Source organism: Pan troglodytes, chromosome 13 (genome assembly GCF_028858775.2).
Source record: "Pan troglodytes isolate AG18354 chromosome 13, NHGRI_mPanTro3-v2.0_pri, whole genome shotgun sequence".
NCBI lineage: Eukaryota > Metazoa > Chordata > Mammalia > Primates > Hominidae > Pan > Pan troglodytes.
The window spans coordinates 102834894-102852494 of NC_072411.2; the positions used below are offsets into that span (position 1 = coordinate 102834894).

Sequence of the window (17601 nt, forward strand, 5' to 3'; positions counted from 1 at the left end):
CAAAAATCGAGGCCAGGTGTGGTGGCTCACGCCTATAATGCCAACATTTTGAGAGGCAGAGGTGGGAGGATTGCTTAAGCCCATGAGTTGGAGGTCATTCTGGGCAACATAACCAGATCCTGTCTCTATTAAAAAAAAAAAAAAAAAGAAACTAAAATCTAAATAATAGAGTGTGTTTGCTAGAAGAGGGTATTTATTTAACAAATATTACTAAAATGTTAATGTAACTAAGCAATGCTTTTTATCTTGATTATGTCAAATATTATTAATAATTATAACTATTAAAATAATTCTATGAAGAAGTAAAAGAAATGGTATATATGAGATATGTAGCAAGTGAATGATATTTAACACATTTTTTACCTAAAATGAAATTATTTAAAAGCTCATTGTACCTCAAAGCTTTTTCACTGTAAAAATTTTGTGGAGCCTATGAAAATACTTCTGGCCACACATACATACATAAATATATGCATACATATATAGGTGTGTGTATCTAGAAGTATTTCATATACATATGCTACAATATTTAAGCCAGGTTCATAGGATTTCTATAAGCTTCTACAAGACTCAAAGCATAGGAATAAATACTTCCCCCAGCTCATTTTCCAAGGGTAACAATGTGCTTTTCAAAACAGGCCCTTGACATTCTTCTAGTTGTTAGGAATAAAAACCTATTGTTATTTGCTTTTGAAAAAGAAACACTTAGGTATCCATTTCCATCAATGAAGTTAAAAGCAGTAGCACATTCACATGTTGCACTTAGCACCTTTCTTTTTAAGTAGTTCAAAATTTTTAAATCCAAAAGTACTAAGGGGGATTCACAGCAATGGCAGAGTGAAGAGATCAGCATATCCTTTTTCCCAAAACAACCATAAAACTGGGCAAGGCTAGGCGTGATGATTCACACCTATAATCTCAGCACTTTGGGAGGCTGAGGCGGGAGGCTCACCTAAGGCCAGAAGTTTGAGACCAGCCTGGGCCACAAAGCAAAACCTCATCATCACCAAAAAAAAAAAAAAAAAAATTAGCAGACTCAGTGGCTCATGCCTGTAGCCCAATTACAAAGAAGGAATGTGTTCACATCCATGACTAAGAAAGGCTTATGGGAAAAAAGCAGTAGTTGAGATGAGGCTTGAAACAATAGTGGGATTTTGACAGTGGAAAATGAGGAAAGGACATCTCAAGAAAGGTCAAGACAAGATGTGTCCTGTCTGACCAAAGCATAGAGTTCAATTGTTTGGAACCTTTTCCTACCATAATACAATTCACAAACAGCATTTCCCCTGCTAGCTGCACGGTGCCTATTCCCATGGGTGCACCCAAAAGCAGAGAAAAGATAAGTGGCAAGGTGTGGTCTGTAATCCCAACACTTCAGGAGGCCAAGGTGGGAGGATTATTTGAGGCCAGGAGTTCAAGAAAACCTTTAATCCACTTTACATTTTAAAGAAAATAATCTGCTTACTTTAATATCATTTTTAGTCAAAAATCGTTTGCTACATACCCCACAATGATGGTAATAACAGGTTAAGAACTACAAATGTGATGGGAAGTAAAGGTGAAAAACATTGGTCAGAGCTATCCCTGAGTATAAACGGCATTTAAACAGTGAAGAGAAATGATTCAGGTTGCAGTTGAGAAGATTGCTCTGGAAATGTTGAGAAAGGGGATAGTACAGTTACGAAGTTATTGCAAAAGTCCCATTTAGTTAGGGGTAATAGATGCCTAAATCAAGATGGTACTGGGGAAAGATGATACAATTTTAAAACGTGGCAAAAGTAGAAGATAAGCTTTGTGAGGCCATAGGCGTAACATGTCACTATCTCTACTGGTCTCTAGCTGAAATAAATATTTGTTGAATGAATAAATAAGATCTTGGCGGTAAGGCGGTGCATTATAATGGTGAAGCCAGACTGCTTGGGTTCAACTGGACCTCTTCCACTTACTAGCTCTATGATCTTAGACAAGTTACCTGACCTCGATGCCTCGGCTTTTCCATCTGTAAAATGGGACTAATAATAGTGTCTAGATTACAGGGTAGTTTTCAGGATGAAATGGGGTTACTACATAAAGTGCATAGAAGAGGGCCTGATACATATAGGGACATATTAGTTATCATTTTTATTTGTGAAACGTTGTCCTTTAACAGAACTTCAGATGTGAAAAATACAGTTCTGGGGGAAGAGCAATCGACAGCACTGACAGTGTTAAATTAGCTATGAAGTGAAGATGCCAGATAGTGTGGACTGGGGCCTTGGGAGAAAGGATGGGGCTAGACACTTAGAGATCAGACTCCAGCGACTTCCCTCTGCTCCCCACAGCCCTCCCAGTCACACTAGCTTCTTGCGGTTCCTCCAACAGATGCAGTTTGTTTCCTGCCTCCTTCCCACTGCTGTTGCCTCAACTTGGAAGGGCATAGAGCCTGGATTTAACAAATATTTGCTTAATGATTCAGTAGATGATCTTGGAACTCTTTTAAGTGGAGTAAATGTTAAATCCTTGAGAATGTATGAGACTGCCATAGAAGAAAGTATCCAGAAAGAAAAGGTATCAGTACAGAAAAGAAGAGTCAGAAAATACCGTGCAAAGGCACATTCAGAACGTAACCAGGATAGCTGGAGCCAGGATTCAAGGAGAGAGGTAGGTAACATTCAATGCTCAGAGGAGGCAAACAGGGTGAAGAATAAAAGAATCACTGGGTTTGGCAATAATTTCAGGAACGAACGCTGAGAAAGTCATTTTTCCATGAAGTTGCGGGGGGGTGGGGGTGGGGGGTAGAGGTCAGATAGTTAATTAGGGAAAAGAAGTCAACAAACTATTTTATCAAAAGGTTTAGGGAAGAGAAGCCACTCTCCTCCTACCAGAGAGTGAGGAAGCAATGGAGAGAAGTAAACTACTGTACAGTGAATAAAAACATGGGGCTACATCCTAGAGGCGCTGTGCATCTTTATCTGCACAGTTTTGTCACGTCCACAGTGCTTTTCACACACAGTATCTAATCTGATCGTACCCCAGCTCCCTGATGATATAGCCTCTAACTGAGGGGTTCTCAAGGTGCGGACCAGCAGCCGCATCACAGATAACGTTGGAAATGCACATTCATGGGTTCCACACCAGGCCTACAGAATGAGAAACTACGCGTGGGGCCCAGCAGTCTGTTACAACAAGTCCTCCAAGGGATTCTGATGCTCTCCAAGTCCCCATAGCCACCACACTCGGGAGACAACCGCTGCAGGGCGCGGGGACCGCGGTTGGAGGACAGAATTTCCCCTTCTCAATCTTCGGCCTGTATCCTCTTCGCTCTTAAGGGAGGTAGTGAACAATGAGACAGCCCCTCAGAGAAAAGTGGCCAGGCAGGGGACTCAGCTGGAGCGAACTCCGCCCATCTCGGCCAGGGCGGAGGCGAGGTGTGGCTTCCTTCCCCAAACCACGCCCCCATGCCCGCCCCCAGCCTCCGCCCCCGCACGACCCGAGGGGCCCCCGCCCTCGGGCTTCGACTTCCGGTGCTGGAGGAGGGGGCCGGCGGGGAGGGACTCCAGGAGGACGCGTCCAACTTCGAGAGCGGCGGGGGCCGCCTCTGCTCTTCCAACCCCTCCATGTGTGAAGAGGGCGGACGACGCAGCGGGGGAAGAAAAATAAGCTAGTCTAGGACAAGTGTCCAGGCGACGTGGAACCCAGTAAGGGAATAAAGAAGACTTGAAACGTCTCTCCCCTCCCCTATCCCAGTCCCTCACCCTAATCCGCGCGCAATAGAAAAGGCGGAAGCGCCAGTCCACGATCAGGGCGGGGCCCGAGGCGGGTGGGGGCAAGGGGAAGAAATCTCGCGATAGGAGAGCGGTCCGGGCGGGGGTGGCACCTCTCCCTCCTCATCCTAGCGTTAGTTCCGGTCGCAGAGGAGACACCGCCGCAGTTGCCGCTACATCGGGGATTTCTGGCTCTTTCCTCTTCGCCTTAAATTCGGTGAGACGCGGCGCCCCGCTCACCGCGGGCGGACGCTGCGGGTCGTGGACGCTGGGCAGAGGGAGAGGGAGGCAGCGGGCTGGATGCGGCCCGGCTTGGATGGGCCCGAACGGAGGTCGTCTCTTGAGGCCGGGCCTGATCCAGGGCCTGAAAGGCCGCCGCTTCGGCAGGGAGGCCGAGGGGTAGCGGCGGCCCGGGTCGGGAAGTGGGGTCCGGGTGCGCGCCGCGGCGCTGGCTGCGAAGGCAGTGGCCGAGGCGGGCTCCCTCTGGGCCGTGCCCAGCCTGGCTAACAAAGCCGTCGCGGCCTCTGTTGTGTGATGTACGCGTGGGGGCTTCCGGCGGGCGGGGCGGAGGGGCTGCCACCACCGCTGCGGCCGCCGCCTCCGCCGCTGCTTTCGCTGGAGGGCGGGCGGATGTACGGGGCGACTGGGGCCCCGGCGCAAAGCGCCTCAGTGCCAGTGGTCCGCTCGTTGCGGCGGCCGCCACCGCAGGCGACAGGGTCAGTGGAGAAGGAGCCGCGGGACCCTACGGCGCCCCGCTGTGGCCAATGGGGTCCTGGGCGGGAAGCGGGTGATCTGTGGCTCGGGCGGGAGGCATGGGAAGGGTGTGGATTGGGAGACACGTTACCGGGGAGGAGGCTAGGACTGTGGGATATGGGCGAAGGAGGCTGGGCTGGCTGTTAGTTTTGCAGGCCTGAGTGGTGCAAGGCGGCCGCTGTTGCGGTCACAGGCATGACCTAGGGTAGGACGGTGCTGCCCGTAGCCAGGCCTGTCAGAAGAAGGGGTTCACTTTTTGACAGTGTTTTAGAATTGGCATACACATTTTGGATGCCTCCTGACTATGGTGATAATCTCTCTGCGTTCTGCGATGCTTAGTGGTCGTGGAAGATGTAAGTGAATGTAAAGAGGAATGTGGAGAAAACTGAACAATTAGGTTTATGACGGGTGATCACTGTAGCACTACAATGTCGCTTAAAAGTGTAGTTCACAGCACTAATTTGTAGGGTTTCTTGTAGAGTGAAATGCAGATTTTGACGTACATTTGATTCAAGTGAAGGTAATTCTTTGTGCCTGCATCGGGTATAATTGCCAAGCTGAGAGTGGGTGTTCCATTTGATTCATATGTGATTAGACTAAGGTTTGATGTTTTGTTTTAAAAATTAGTATTATGGCACTGATATTAAGGCTTTATTTCTCCTTTCCTAGGGTGTCTTTTATGAATAATCAAAAGCAGCAAAAGCCAACGCTATCAGGCCAGCGTTTTAAAACTAGAAAAAGAGGTAAATATTTATGTTTTAATGTCTCTCTTCAAACCTCCAGAATATCTTGTGTATCTTGCCTTCTCTGACAGGTACTTGCATAGTACTAAAGCCTCAAGAGAAGATACCAGAAAGAAACTTGAATTTCTCGTTGACTGCCATTTCACATACACCTTTAATACTTCTACTGCTTTACTGCTCAAGCCTTAATTTTTAGTATCAATATATCTCTAAGCCGGTTAGTGAATCTTCTTTTCGGTGTGAAGGTAAAATACTTTTAAAAATAAAAATAAGGGCTCTGTTTTCACTAGCAGGCAGTCTCATTTAAGCAAACTTAAATGAGCAAAAATGTTAATTTATAAAAGGAGAACTCCTAATGTAGTCACCCAGATTTTGTGAAGATTTGTGAGAGAAAACTCAGACTTCACCCATGGAAGTTAATTGTGGAACAGGATTCACATTGTAATGTCTTTTGAAATACAGACTTAGTAGAAAAAGTATTAGAATTAAATTACAATTTTTTTTTTGCATTAGTGTGTACTTAGGTGAGTATTGAATTCTGTAGCAAAGTGCTGTGCTAGTGATATAAAGCTAAATAAGACGTAGTCTCAGATATATTTTTACTGTTTTTGGTCAAAAGCATATTAACCTTGTTTTACAGGTGGTTTTGAGGAAATGAAGAACTGGGTCAGCTACTGGTTATAAGTTGTGTTTTTCTTTTTCTTCCTTAAGTAGCAGACATTTTGAGATATATATTGTAGAATTTTAAAATCACTAATCATAGGCTGTCTGTCCCCTTGTAGTAGTGGTGGGGAGACCAAAGTGTGATTTGATTCTAATCTTTGCAGATTCATTTAGATTTAGCTGGTAAATTTTCTTAAGGAGCAGGAGTTGTAAACTAGAACAGTTTGGCAGTAAAATGGGAAAGTGTATCTCTTGAATATGTGGGTTACTGATGTTACCTTGATACAAATAATAGCAAGTAGCTTTATCATTCTTATTATTAGCATCAGGGAGAGATGTAACTTCCCCGGTTCCAGATAGAGATGATTCGTGGCCTGGCTGTTGATGGTTAGGGTACTGGGTAGGGTATACAACAATCCCTGTCTGGGACTGAGGGAGTTTCCAGACACAAGACTTTCAGTGCTAAAACCAGGAAAGTGCTGGGCACTCAGAGGTGTTTGTCACCCTAGTACTGTGTGAACAGATGTCATCTAGCCTAGATTGGGAAAGCAAAACCCTATTATGAAGTGTGTGAAAGCAACTCAGTAAAGGTCAGGTATGTGCACAAGGCTGTGGTCTGGGAGCTTTCTATTTTATTAATGTCATTTAGTATTTACAACAACTTTATGGGATAGGTACTATTCTTATCCCCATTTTACAGTAGGGGAATTCTGGCATGGCGAGTGAGACTATTTGCTTGAATTCAGGTGGTTAAATGGTGGTCAGGATTTGAATCAGGCAGTTTAACTCCAGAGCCCATGTACTGAACTACTACACAATATAGTCTCTTGATTACCTAATTTCTCTGACTCTCAGTTTTCCTTCTGAATAATAGGGGGAAAAATCTGCCTCACAAGGTTAACAGGATTAAAGCAAATGCTTAATATAGTTTCTGTCATTGGGTGCTCATTAGATGTACTTTCTAAAGCTCACCTTCATAAATGCCAAAGGATTGCTTCAATTTTTTTGTTTGTTTAATATTATGGACATTTAAGGAAAAGGATCAAGAGCTCCAGTGTCTGGACAAAACCCAAAGGAATAAAATGTACCTGTTAGAGGATGGCCTAAATTTTGGAAAAGCCAAGAGGCAGTAGGAGGGCATTCCCAGTAGAAATTGCCTCATGGCAGTAGGAACACAAGACACTAGCACATTTAGATCACTTGTGAAATTATTTGAAAAGTTGCACAATTCTTGTGAGTGGGCCATCTTGTCTTACACTTGCAGAGGGGAAACATGCAAAGGATGTGAATTTAATCTAACTTATTTAACAATTGCATCTTCATAAGGTGATAGTTTTGTGGCATTTTGGTAAATCTTTTAAAACTAAATGTTTTGGGTCCCCTGTCCCCGCAGATGAAAAAGAGAGGTTTGACCCTACTCAGTTTCAAGACTGTATTATTCAAGGCTTAACTGAAACCGGTACTGATTTGGAAGCAGTAGCCAAGTTTCTTGATGCTTCTGGAGCAAAACTTGATTACCGTCGATATGCAGAAACACTCTTTGACATTCTGGTGGCTGGTGGAATGCTGGGTAAGTGTCTGTGGTTTGTGGGCTTAATAATTTAGAAAGGGGCCGGGCGCGGTGGCTCACGCCTGTAATCCCAGCACTTTGGGAGGCCGAGGCGGGCGGATCACGAGGTCAGGAGATTGAGACCATCCTGGCTAACACGGTGAAACCCCGTCTCTACTAAAAATACAAAAAATTAGCCGGGCGTGGTAGCGGGCGCCTGTAGTCCCAGCTACTCGGGAGGCTGAGGCAGGAGAATGGCGTGAACCCGGGAGGCGGAGCTTGCAGTGAGCCGAGATCGCGCCACTGCACTCCAGCCTGGGCGACAGAGCGAGACTCCGTCTCAAAAAAAAAAATAATAATAATAATTTAGAAAGGTATAATATATGGAGATTATGGAGAGTCTAGAATATGAACTATTTGGCAAACTTGTTAAAATGGAGTGATTTTTTTGGTTGTGTTGTATTTTGGTTTTATCCAACTTTAGCCCCAGGTGGTACACTGGCAGATGACATGATGCGTACAGATGTCTGCGTGTTTGCAGCCCAAGAAGATCTAGAGACCATGCAAGCATTTGCTCAGGTAAATGAAACTTTACATAATTGTTTTCAGTTAGCTACTATCCATGTGGTATATTTGAGGAATATTCTACTTTTAAGAGTTGTGGTTAGAAAGTTGAATTTGATTTTAAATTTTAGGGATACTGTTCTTGGTGCAACGGGATGAATTAGAAACTTAAGGTGTGTTAAGGCAAACAAAATAGGGAAAAATGAAATTAACTCTTCTGTTCCTATTTGTCCTGAAATTACTCAATTTTTAAGAAAAACGTCAAGCTGGAAAAGTCAGTTTCGTATTGTGATTTCTCTAGTTTATCTGCATATATTTATTTTTAAAGTTAAATGAGTTGTGAGCTGATTAGCTTGTTAATCAAGATCTCATTGGAAAGTTTTATACGTAGTTATGTTTGTATTACTGTAAGCAAAGAATTAAAGTACATCTAACCTGGACGTTCTTATGTGTCACTAGGAATTCTTCTCAAGCTGGTTTAAGTAGCTCATAAACTTACATCAATTGAAAAGTTTACTACTTTGCTATTCTAGAAATATATGAAGTTACTGAATTCATTTAATGTTCTTTATAGGTTTTTAACAAGTTAATCAGGCGCTACAAATACCTGGAGAAAGGTTTTGAAGATGAAGTAAAAAAGGTATGAGTAATAATGTACTTTGTGGAAAAGAAAAAAATAGGGTTAGAAAGAGGAATGTTAAATCCTAATTCTGCCACAGATTTGGAGTAACTTTGCTTGTTTGTTTGGGTTGTTTTTTGAGACAGAGCCTCACTCTGTGTCCCAGGCTGGGAGTGCAGTGGCTCAGTCTCAGCTCACTGCAGCCTTTGCCTCCCGGGTTCAAGCGATTCTCGTGCCTCAGCCTCCCGAGTAGCTGGGATTACAGGCATGTGCCACCATGCCCAGCTAATTTTCTGTTTTTAGTAGAGACAGGGTTTCACCATGTTGGCTAGGCTGGCCTTGAACTCCTGGCCTCAAGTGATCTGCCCTCGGCCTCCCAAAGTGCTGGGGTTATAGGTGTGAGCCAACACGCCTGGCCCAATATTGCATATAGATGCCCAGAAAACCTGATATGTTTATCAAGCACCAGGCACTGTTCTAATGATACTAATTCACTTAATGTTTATAAAAACCCTGTGAGGCAAGTTTTATTATCCACATTTTACATGTGAGGTGCAGAGGTTGAGTAACTTGCCCAAGATCATTCAGCTAATGAGTATTATAACTTTAGATGTAAATTTGGATGGTTAGATCCCAGAGCCCACGTATTGAACAGGTAGCCAGTATAACATGCTTTACTGCTTCTCTTATTGTAATGCAATTGCTGTTTTAACCCTTAACTGTTTTACTTTTTACAGCTGCTGCTGTTCTTAAAGGGTTTTTCAGAGTCGGAGAGGAACAAGCTAGCTATGTTGACTGGTGTTCTTCTGGCTAATGGAACACTTAATGCATCCATTCTTAATAGCCTTTATAATGAAAATTTGGTTAAAGAAGGTAATCAGCCTTAAAGGATGGTCTTCAGTTGACTCAGAGTGGGGTGGATAAGAGCATGGTTTACTGGTCATAGATGTGACTTCTGTGAAAGTCTTTGTTTATTAACCAGCCTTAAATTTAATAAGTTCAGTCTAATTCACTAGACATTTAATGAATACCTTTGGCATCCAGGTTTAATGGCTTTCTTTAGGCATACAACAAATACCCAGATTTAGACAAAATGTTGTTATATGTAATAAAAATAAAATGAGAAATGCTGTGGGAACCCCAGAAGAGATTAATACCAATTAGGAGACTTGGAGAAGATGACGTTTGGGGAAAATGTCAAGCTGGAAGGAAAAAACAATTCCCTGTTTGGCTCCAATTGTCAGATTATTCTCTACAGTAATTTTTTTTGAAGCTTTTTTTTTTTAAAAAAACTGCTTGCAGTAGTGAGTATTTAAGTTACCTTACTGTAATTCTCACAACAGTCTTGTCAAGTGTAGAGACCGTTGCCCTCAATTTATACTTTGGAAAACACTTTAAGTAACTTGGCCAAGAATATACAATTCGCAAGTGGTAGACCAGGGAAATTGGAGAAGTGATAAACTGTGGCCCAGGAAAGTTCAGGGTTAAGTTTGTGAGGAAAGTCAGTAATCCCATGTGATTGAACTATGAAGGGAAGGATATAGGGGGATACAGTGATTGAAACCAAGGAAGGTACTTCTGTTAATTAAGTAAGCTATTTTCTTTTACAGGAGTTTCAGCAGCTTTTGCTGTGAAGCTCTTTAAATCATGGATAAATGAAAAAGATATCAATGCAGTAGCTGCAAGTCTTCGGAAAGTCAGCATGGATAACAGACTGATGGTTGGTAACTTTTTTTTTCTTCCCATTCTTGCCAAGGATGTAAATGAGAGAAATTTCTCATTTTTAAGACTGTGAAAAGAAAGTGTTTTTCTTAATCTGATTTAAAGAAAGTTTAACCAGATAAATTCTTCTTTTAGGAACTCTTTCCTGCCAATAAGCAAAGTGTTGAACACTTCACAAAGTATTTTACTGAGGCAGGCTTGAAAGAGCTTTCAGAATATGTTCGGAATCAGCAAACCATTGGAGCTCGTAAGGAGCTCCAGAAAGAACTTCAAGAACAGATGTCCCGTGGTGATCCATTTAAGGATGTAAGTTTTTGTTTAAACCGTCTTTTTATGGCTAAGCTTCTGGCATAGAGATTTTCACTAATTTGAGGAACTTACTTCACCAGGATGAGACTGAGTTAATAGTAACAGGATGTTATACTGGAACTTTGCCTCATTCTTTTGCATATGCTTCTTCAGTGCCTGACTGAGGCCCAGAAATATAAGAGACTGGAGCTCAGGGCACCTTTCAGTTGTAAAGGTCTCTTTTTATATGTGGTACACATGTGGTTGCCAGTTGCATGGAAAAGGAGTTGTTAGTTTTTGTTAAAGGTCTAAACTTGATGTGTGAAGTATGTACATAATCAAAACTGACTTCTGTAACTAAATTTGGATTCATTTGCAGATAATTTTATATGTCAAGGAGGAGATGAAAAAAAACAACATCCCAGAACCAGTTGTCATCGGAATAGTCTGGTCAAGTGTAATGAGCACTGTGGAATGGAACAAAAAAGAGGAGCTTGTAGCAGAGCAAGCCATCAAGCACTTGAAGGTATTAGAACTATGCCTTGACAAAACAAACTATTCTGCTTTCACGTGGTGATAAGTGAACTGTGACTATACTTTTCTAAGAGGATTTATCACATCCTGTGGTTCCTAGGGATGGCCCACCAGTAAATAAACAAATAGTAACATTAACTATTGATGATAATGCTCTGAATTGGGCTGTGGTTCACAGGTTAAAAACAAGAATATGGCCTGGCCAGGCACAATGGCTCACGCCTGTAAACCCAGCACTTTGGGAGGCAAGGGCAGGAGGATTGCTTGAGCTCAGTTTAAGACGTGCCTGGGCAACATAGTGAGACCTCATCTCTACTAAAAATCACAAAAAATAGCCAGTCATGGTGGCGCATGCTTGTAGTCCCAATTATTCAGGAGGCTGAGGCAGAGGATCGCTTGAGCCCTGGAGATCAAGACTGCAGTGAGCTTATGATGGCTTTGTCAGACAAAGCCTGGGTGACAGGGCGAGATCCTGCCTCAAAAAAAAGAACATGATGAAAAGGAACTTAAGCTTGTAATTAGATGTTTGCTTTTGAAGGGGGTATTGGAAAATAGGAATTTTTTCCCCCTTCTAAAATACTAATATTGTTTGACATTTACTTGGACTACTTGGTATAGTGTTGTTTATTTTACTTAGCTACTTAGATTTTCTGCTTTTTTTTTTCTTCTTGAGACAGTCTCACTCTGTCACCCAGGCTGGAGTGCAGTGATGTGATCTCAGCTCACTGCAGCCTCCATCTCCTGGGTTCAAGCAATTCTGCCTCCTCGGCCTCCCAAGTAGTGCCTGGCTAATTTTTGTATTTTTAGTAGAGACGAGCTTTTACCATGTTGGCCAGGCTGGTCTCGAACTCCTGACCTCAAGTGATCCACCCGCCTCGGCCTCCCAAAGTGCTGGGATTACAGACGTGAGCCACTGTGCCCAGCCTATTTTTTAAATTTCTGGTAAATAAGTTATAGTTTGCAGTGATTATAAAAGATGAGTTAAGTTCTATATTGTCTGTATTGTAGGAGTTTTGTAATGGATGGTTATTTGTAATGAATGACTAAATCTTTTCTCTGTTCCTTTGAAAGCAATACAGCCCTCTACTTGCTGCCTTTACTACTCAAGGTCAGTCTGAGCTGACTCTGTTACTGAAGATTCAGGAGTATTGCTATGACAACATTCATTTCATGAAAGCCTTCCAGAAAATAGTGGTGCTTTTTTATAAAGGTAATTTAGATTTTGAATTTTGTAAATAACACTTAATAAAAACCCTTGTAAACACAAAATTATCCAAATGATGAGTTATCTGGACATCAGCTCCCTGAAATATTTTACTTCTAGTTATGAGTCACCTCTGATTAAATTGGGTGCTTTTTAGTATACTGATACTTGTTTAAAACATCTCTAAACCCTATTCACAAGTTGAAGTATGAAATCTAAAGCCATCATTATGCGTCCTCAAACTTGCCTCCTATACTCTTAACCAGGTATACATTCCCAAAGTTCAGCTAGGTGTGGTGGCTCATACTTGTGACCCCAACACTTTGGGAGCCTGAGGCGGGAGGATCGCTTGAGCCCAAGAGTTCAAGACCGGCCTGGACTGCATAAGGAGACCTCATCTCTACAAAAAAATTAAAAAATTAGGCAGGGAATGGTGGCGCAAGCCTGTAGTCCCAGCAACTCAGAAGGCTGAGGTAGGAGGATCACTTGAGCCTAGGAGGTCAAGGCTGCAGTGAACCATGATTGTGCCACTGCACTCCAGCAGCCTAGGCAACAAGTGAGACCCTGTTTCAAAAAAAAAAATTCCCCAGGTCCCTTTTCCAGACAGTCTGTAGTCTTAGCTATGTAGTCATAGCTCTGGAGTTTTCAGCCGGTGTGAATCCTGCTTCTGTTCGTCTTACTCCCCCACCCAGTGTTGACTTTCCGTAGTCCTTCAAGACCAGTTCAGAGTGCTTCTATAGCAACCCCAGTTTCAGTTATATTGTTCCCTTTTCTCTTGATCCCAATTTTAGAAACCTGGTCTAAAGTGGCTAGTAAAGACAAGACCTCTGTTGGGAGAAAATCCATTGCAGTTGGTCATAACACTTTGAAATTCTGCACTAATCAGACCAGTCTTGATCACGTTGAGTGTAGTTGGTATGCGCACATGTATTATTCTATCTTCCAGTTCTCATGGATGTTTTTAACTTTTCAGCAGTTTGTTTGCTAAGCAGGCATTTGCACATTAGGTGGTGGCTCTAACTCTGAGTAGAGTATATTAAAACTCCCTTAATGCAATGAGTTTTCTTTCCAGCTGAAGTCCTGAGCGAAGAGCCCATTTTGAAGTGGTATAAAGATGCACATGTTGCAAAGGGGAAGAGTGTTTTCCTTGAGCAAATGAAAAAGTTTGTAGAATGGCTCAAAAATGCTGAAGAAGGTAAGGATTTTCCTTTGTGTGGTTTGTTTGGTAAAGCTAATTTTAATGTGGCCATAATATATCTTCACACATGCTTCCTTCTTTCTGATGCCATTTTGTACCTGGAGTAGAGATTTTTGTTAACTTATAAGGCAGGTGGCGAAAGCTAGAGTTTAATTATTATAGTATATTTATGGCTCAGCCATAATAGTAAATGTTCTTCGTGAAATGGAAAATATTGAGAATATTTAATGTTTATAAATTTGTGGATTTCTTTTCTTTTTTTTTTAATTAAAAATATAGAGACAGAGTCTCACTATGTTGGCCGATGCTGGTCTTGAACTCCTGGGCTCAAACAACCTTCCTGCCTCAGCCTCACAAAGTACAGGGATTGCAGATGTGACTGCACCCAGCCAAATGTTGGGATTTCCAAGTGAATGCTTTTGAATATCTGCCTCATGTAAATAGGTTATTAATAAAATTCGTTAACAGCTTTAAAGTTATATGGAGGCTGGGTGTGGTGGCTCACGCCTGTAATCCTAGCACTTTGGGAGGCTGAGGTGATCAGGTCATTTGAGGCCAGGAGTTTGAGGCCAGCCTGGACAACATGGGAAACCCTGTCTCTACTAAAAATAAAAAAATTAGCCAGTTTTGGTGGTGGGTGTCTGTAGTCCCAGCTACTTGGGAAACTGAAGTGGGAGGATCACTTGAACCCGGGAGGCAGAGGTTGCAGTGAGCCGAGAGGGTGCTGCTGCATTCCGGCCTGTGGGACAGAGGGAGACTCTATCTTAAAGAAGCTTCAAAGTTATAAGTGGGAACTTTTGCCTTCTGATACATAATGTTTGACTGCTTTTTTCCCCTTTTCTAGAATCTGAATCTGAAGCTGAAGAAGGTGACTGAATTTTGAAACTACACCCTCAGTAAAGCAAACAGGAGTTGTAGATAAAATGTCATGTCTCATGTGTCCTGGTTCTTACATCTTCCTACCTCCCTGTATCAAGCATGATATAAGGGCTTTCATGGCAAATTTTATTTTAACTGTTTCTATGGTTGCTGGAAATGTTGGGTTTAGTTTCTAAAACCATGTTTTAAGTAGCTACAGGAGCTATAGATTTGAATCTAATGTTGCATTGGTCTTTTCAGTTATCTTCTACCTCCTGTATTTTCTACTGTAATAATGTAATTTAAGGCCTTCCACAATGAACAGTTCACTTTATTCCCTGGGTTTTCTATAAACAGTTTTCAAGATATGATTTGGTTAAAAAATAATTTGTTATAAAAATTCTGTTTGCAAATTAAACTGGAAAAGTATCCAGAGTCTCAAAAGGCAATGATTTGTGAGATAATATGGCATGCCCGGAGCCCTGCTCATCAATGAAAAACCCATATGTAATAATCTAATTCATTTAACATGAATCTTAAGTACGTGGACCATTGCTTGCATGTTAACTTTTTTTTTTTTTTTTTTTTTTTTTTTGCATTTTTAACTCCAGATGTCCTAAAGCTCAATTGTTTGGTCTCTGGTTTTCATCCTTAGAGAAGCCATGGAGAACAGACTTGAAAAGTTTAGGAAATCATAATGTGGCAGAGGTGGTGGGAAGAAGAAAGTTGAGCTTTTTCCCCTTGAGAAACTTCTGCATTTAGTTTGTATCTTTCCAGGCAAAACAAATGGGTATTCTTTTCATACAACCATTTTCAAATGAACCTTAGAAAAGTCTTGAAACATTTAAGGTATTTTATGCACAGAATACACTTAGATTGATAGGAAAGAACTCGTAATGGAGTTTGAGTAAAGAAAATGACTGATGTACTAAACCCAGTAAAAATTGTTGAAAATGTTAAAGGTCAGCATGTTTTAATTGGGAATCTAGATATAGCTTAGATTTCCTATTGGCTTAGTGTATTTGCTATAACAAATGAAGTGCAATGACAATTATATATTCCTACTCGGTCATACTGGACTGGCTTCGTTCTCTTAACATACTCAGTAATGACTCAAGCCTCTGGCTATTAACATACCCTAGTTGCCGTTTTTTAATTGCCATGAGCCAAATACTTCTTGGTATACAATTGATCCATTTATTTTAATGGCTGCCTTTTCATTTTCATCTTTTCTTGCTGCTACCCATCTATGTATGTAGTCATTGGGGGGAAAATGTAGCCACATTTTTTATGGGAAGACTTTGTGTTAAAAGTGAACATTTTGAAGGTTTTTAACTGGTGAAACTAGCCTGGAATAATGCCACCAGAGACTGAGTGGAAATCGCCCCTTTTGAAGGTGCCATTCTTATGAGCCAAAAGTTTGTCATTTAAAAGTTCATTTTGAGGGAATAACATGTAATATAATTTGAAATAAAGGTATAGTAACCTTAAAAAGAACATTATAACTGATTGTTGTGAATGGGGTGAATTTGTTAAAATGAGTAACTTTGATAAAAGTTTTTCATGCACAGGCAAAATGTATTCACTAGATTTCTACGTAGTGATCTGCTTTTACTTTGTAATTTGTAGTTCTCAAAAGACTTTTTTTTTAAAAAAATAAAGTCCATACTTACACTTAGGCTTTATACATCAGTCTTTTTTTTTTTTTAATTCCATGTTAATACCTAGTGGTATTGTATGTTGTGTGTTCAGATGTCTTTACTGTATCTGTATACCATTAAGTAATAATAAGACTCCCAAACTGTAAACCACCTACACAGAATTCTGATGTAGCCAAAACTACATTAATATTTCTACAACCAATTCATTGCGTGTTTCTTCCATACAAAGTGTGCCATTTTATACTGTGTATAGTGAAAAAGTGTGTCATCTTCCAGAACTACATTATAATCTTTGATCGTAGTTTGTTTCTTCTTAATGACACTGTAGTGTTTACTTAGTAGAACATTATAGTAAGTGGATATCACTTGTGACAGTAATAGTGTAAAGAAAGGGAATGCTTTATAAAAAGACTGCAGATTCCATTCCATATAAAAAGATTCTATTCTGAATCTTAAGTGGTAATTTTAGAATTCAGGTGCCAGTGCCAGCCTATGGCCTCAAGTATGTAATTCTTAATATAGATGTTAAATTGTACTTTTAATTATGATTGGATAAATGTTTTTTCTAACTGTCAGTTTCTAAGGATGTCTCCTTAGAAACTAAATGAGTTTTTAGAGCTGGTTGTAAGTTTCTTAGCCTTACTCTGTGAGTTATAGATGTTATTTCATTCTATATATAGATGTTTATTCCATTCTTATTTTAAAAAAAAAAGCCTCCATATACCAAAAATGCTACAGGATATTTTGAAATAGCATAATGATTTTAGTTAGGGGAAATGCATGTGACCAAGAGGTTGGACTTCTAATTCAGTTTTTCAAAAGCTTTTTTCCATTATCATACCCCCAGCCTTTTTAGGCTTTTTTTCTTTTCTTTTCTTTTTTTTTTTTTTTTTGAGGCGGAGTCTCGCTCTGTCACCAGGCTGGAGTGCAGTGGTGCGATCTTGGCTCACTGCAAGCTCCGCCTCCCGGGTTCACGCCATTCTCCTGCCTCAGCCTCCCGAGTAGCTGGGACTACAGGCACCCACCACCACGCCCGACTAATTTTTTTGTATTTTTAGTAGAGACGAGGTTTCACCGGATTAGCCAGGATGGTCTCGATCTCCTGACCTTGTGATCCGCCCGCCTCAGCCTCCCAAAGTGCTGGGATTATGGGCTTGAGCCACCACGCCCAGCTAGACTTTTTTTTAAAGAGTCCCCCATAAATTTTATTACCATAGATACACTGTGTATGTACTGTATCTGTGCTTTATACATGAAAAGAGTAAAATGTTTTTGTTTTTGTTTTTGTTTTGGAGACAGTCTCACTCTGTTGCCCGGGCTGGAGTGCAATGGCATGATCTCAGCTCACTGCAATCTCTGCCTCCTGGGTTCAAGCGATTCTCTTGCTTCAGCCTCCTGAGTAGCTGGGATTACAGGCGGCCACCACCACCCCTGGCTAATTTTTGTATTTTTAGTAGAGGTTTCACCATGTTGATCAGGCTGGTCTCAAACTCCTGACCTCG

The 17601-nt window shown here is 41.3% G+C and overlaps 1 protein-coding gene across 3 annotated transcripts; it reads left to right on the top strand.

The window, feature by feature from the left end:
• Nucleotides 1–3475: 3475 nt before the first annotated feature.
• On the top strand, nt 3476–16123 carry BZW1 (basic leucine zipper and W2 domains 1). 3 transcript variants are annotated; one of them, XM_063791504.1, is made up of 13 exons: nt 3483–3677; nt 3876–3960; nt 5166–5239; nt 7296–7472; nt 7936–8030; nt 8590–8655; nt 9372–9507; nt 10245–10354; nt 10492–10662; nt 11024–11170; nt 12250–12388; nt 13455–13577; nt 14425–16123. In XM_063791504.1, the coding sequence occupies exons 3-13, from the start codon at nt 5176–5178 to the stop codon at nt 14454–14456; spliced, it is 1260 nt and encodes a 419-aa protein (XP_063647574.1). In that variant the 5' UTR covers nt 3483–3677; nt 3876–3960; nt 5166–5175; the 3' UTR covers nt 14457–16123. The 3 variants fall into 3 exon arrangements, with proteins under 3 accessions (XP_009442231.1, XP_063647574.1, XP_001170500.2); XM_009443956.5 differs by lacking the exon at nt 3876–3960 and having other exon boundaries at nt 3476–3677; XM_001170500.8 differs by lacking the exon at nt 3483–3677 and having other exon boundaries at nt 3954–4459.
• The last annotated feature ends 1478 nt before the right edge of the window (nt 16124–17601 follow it).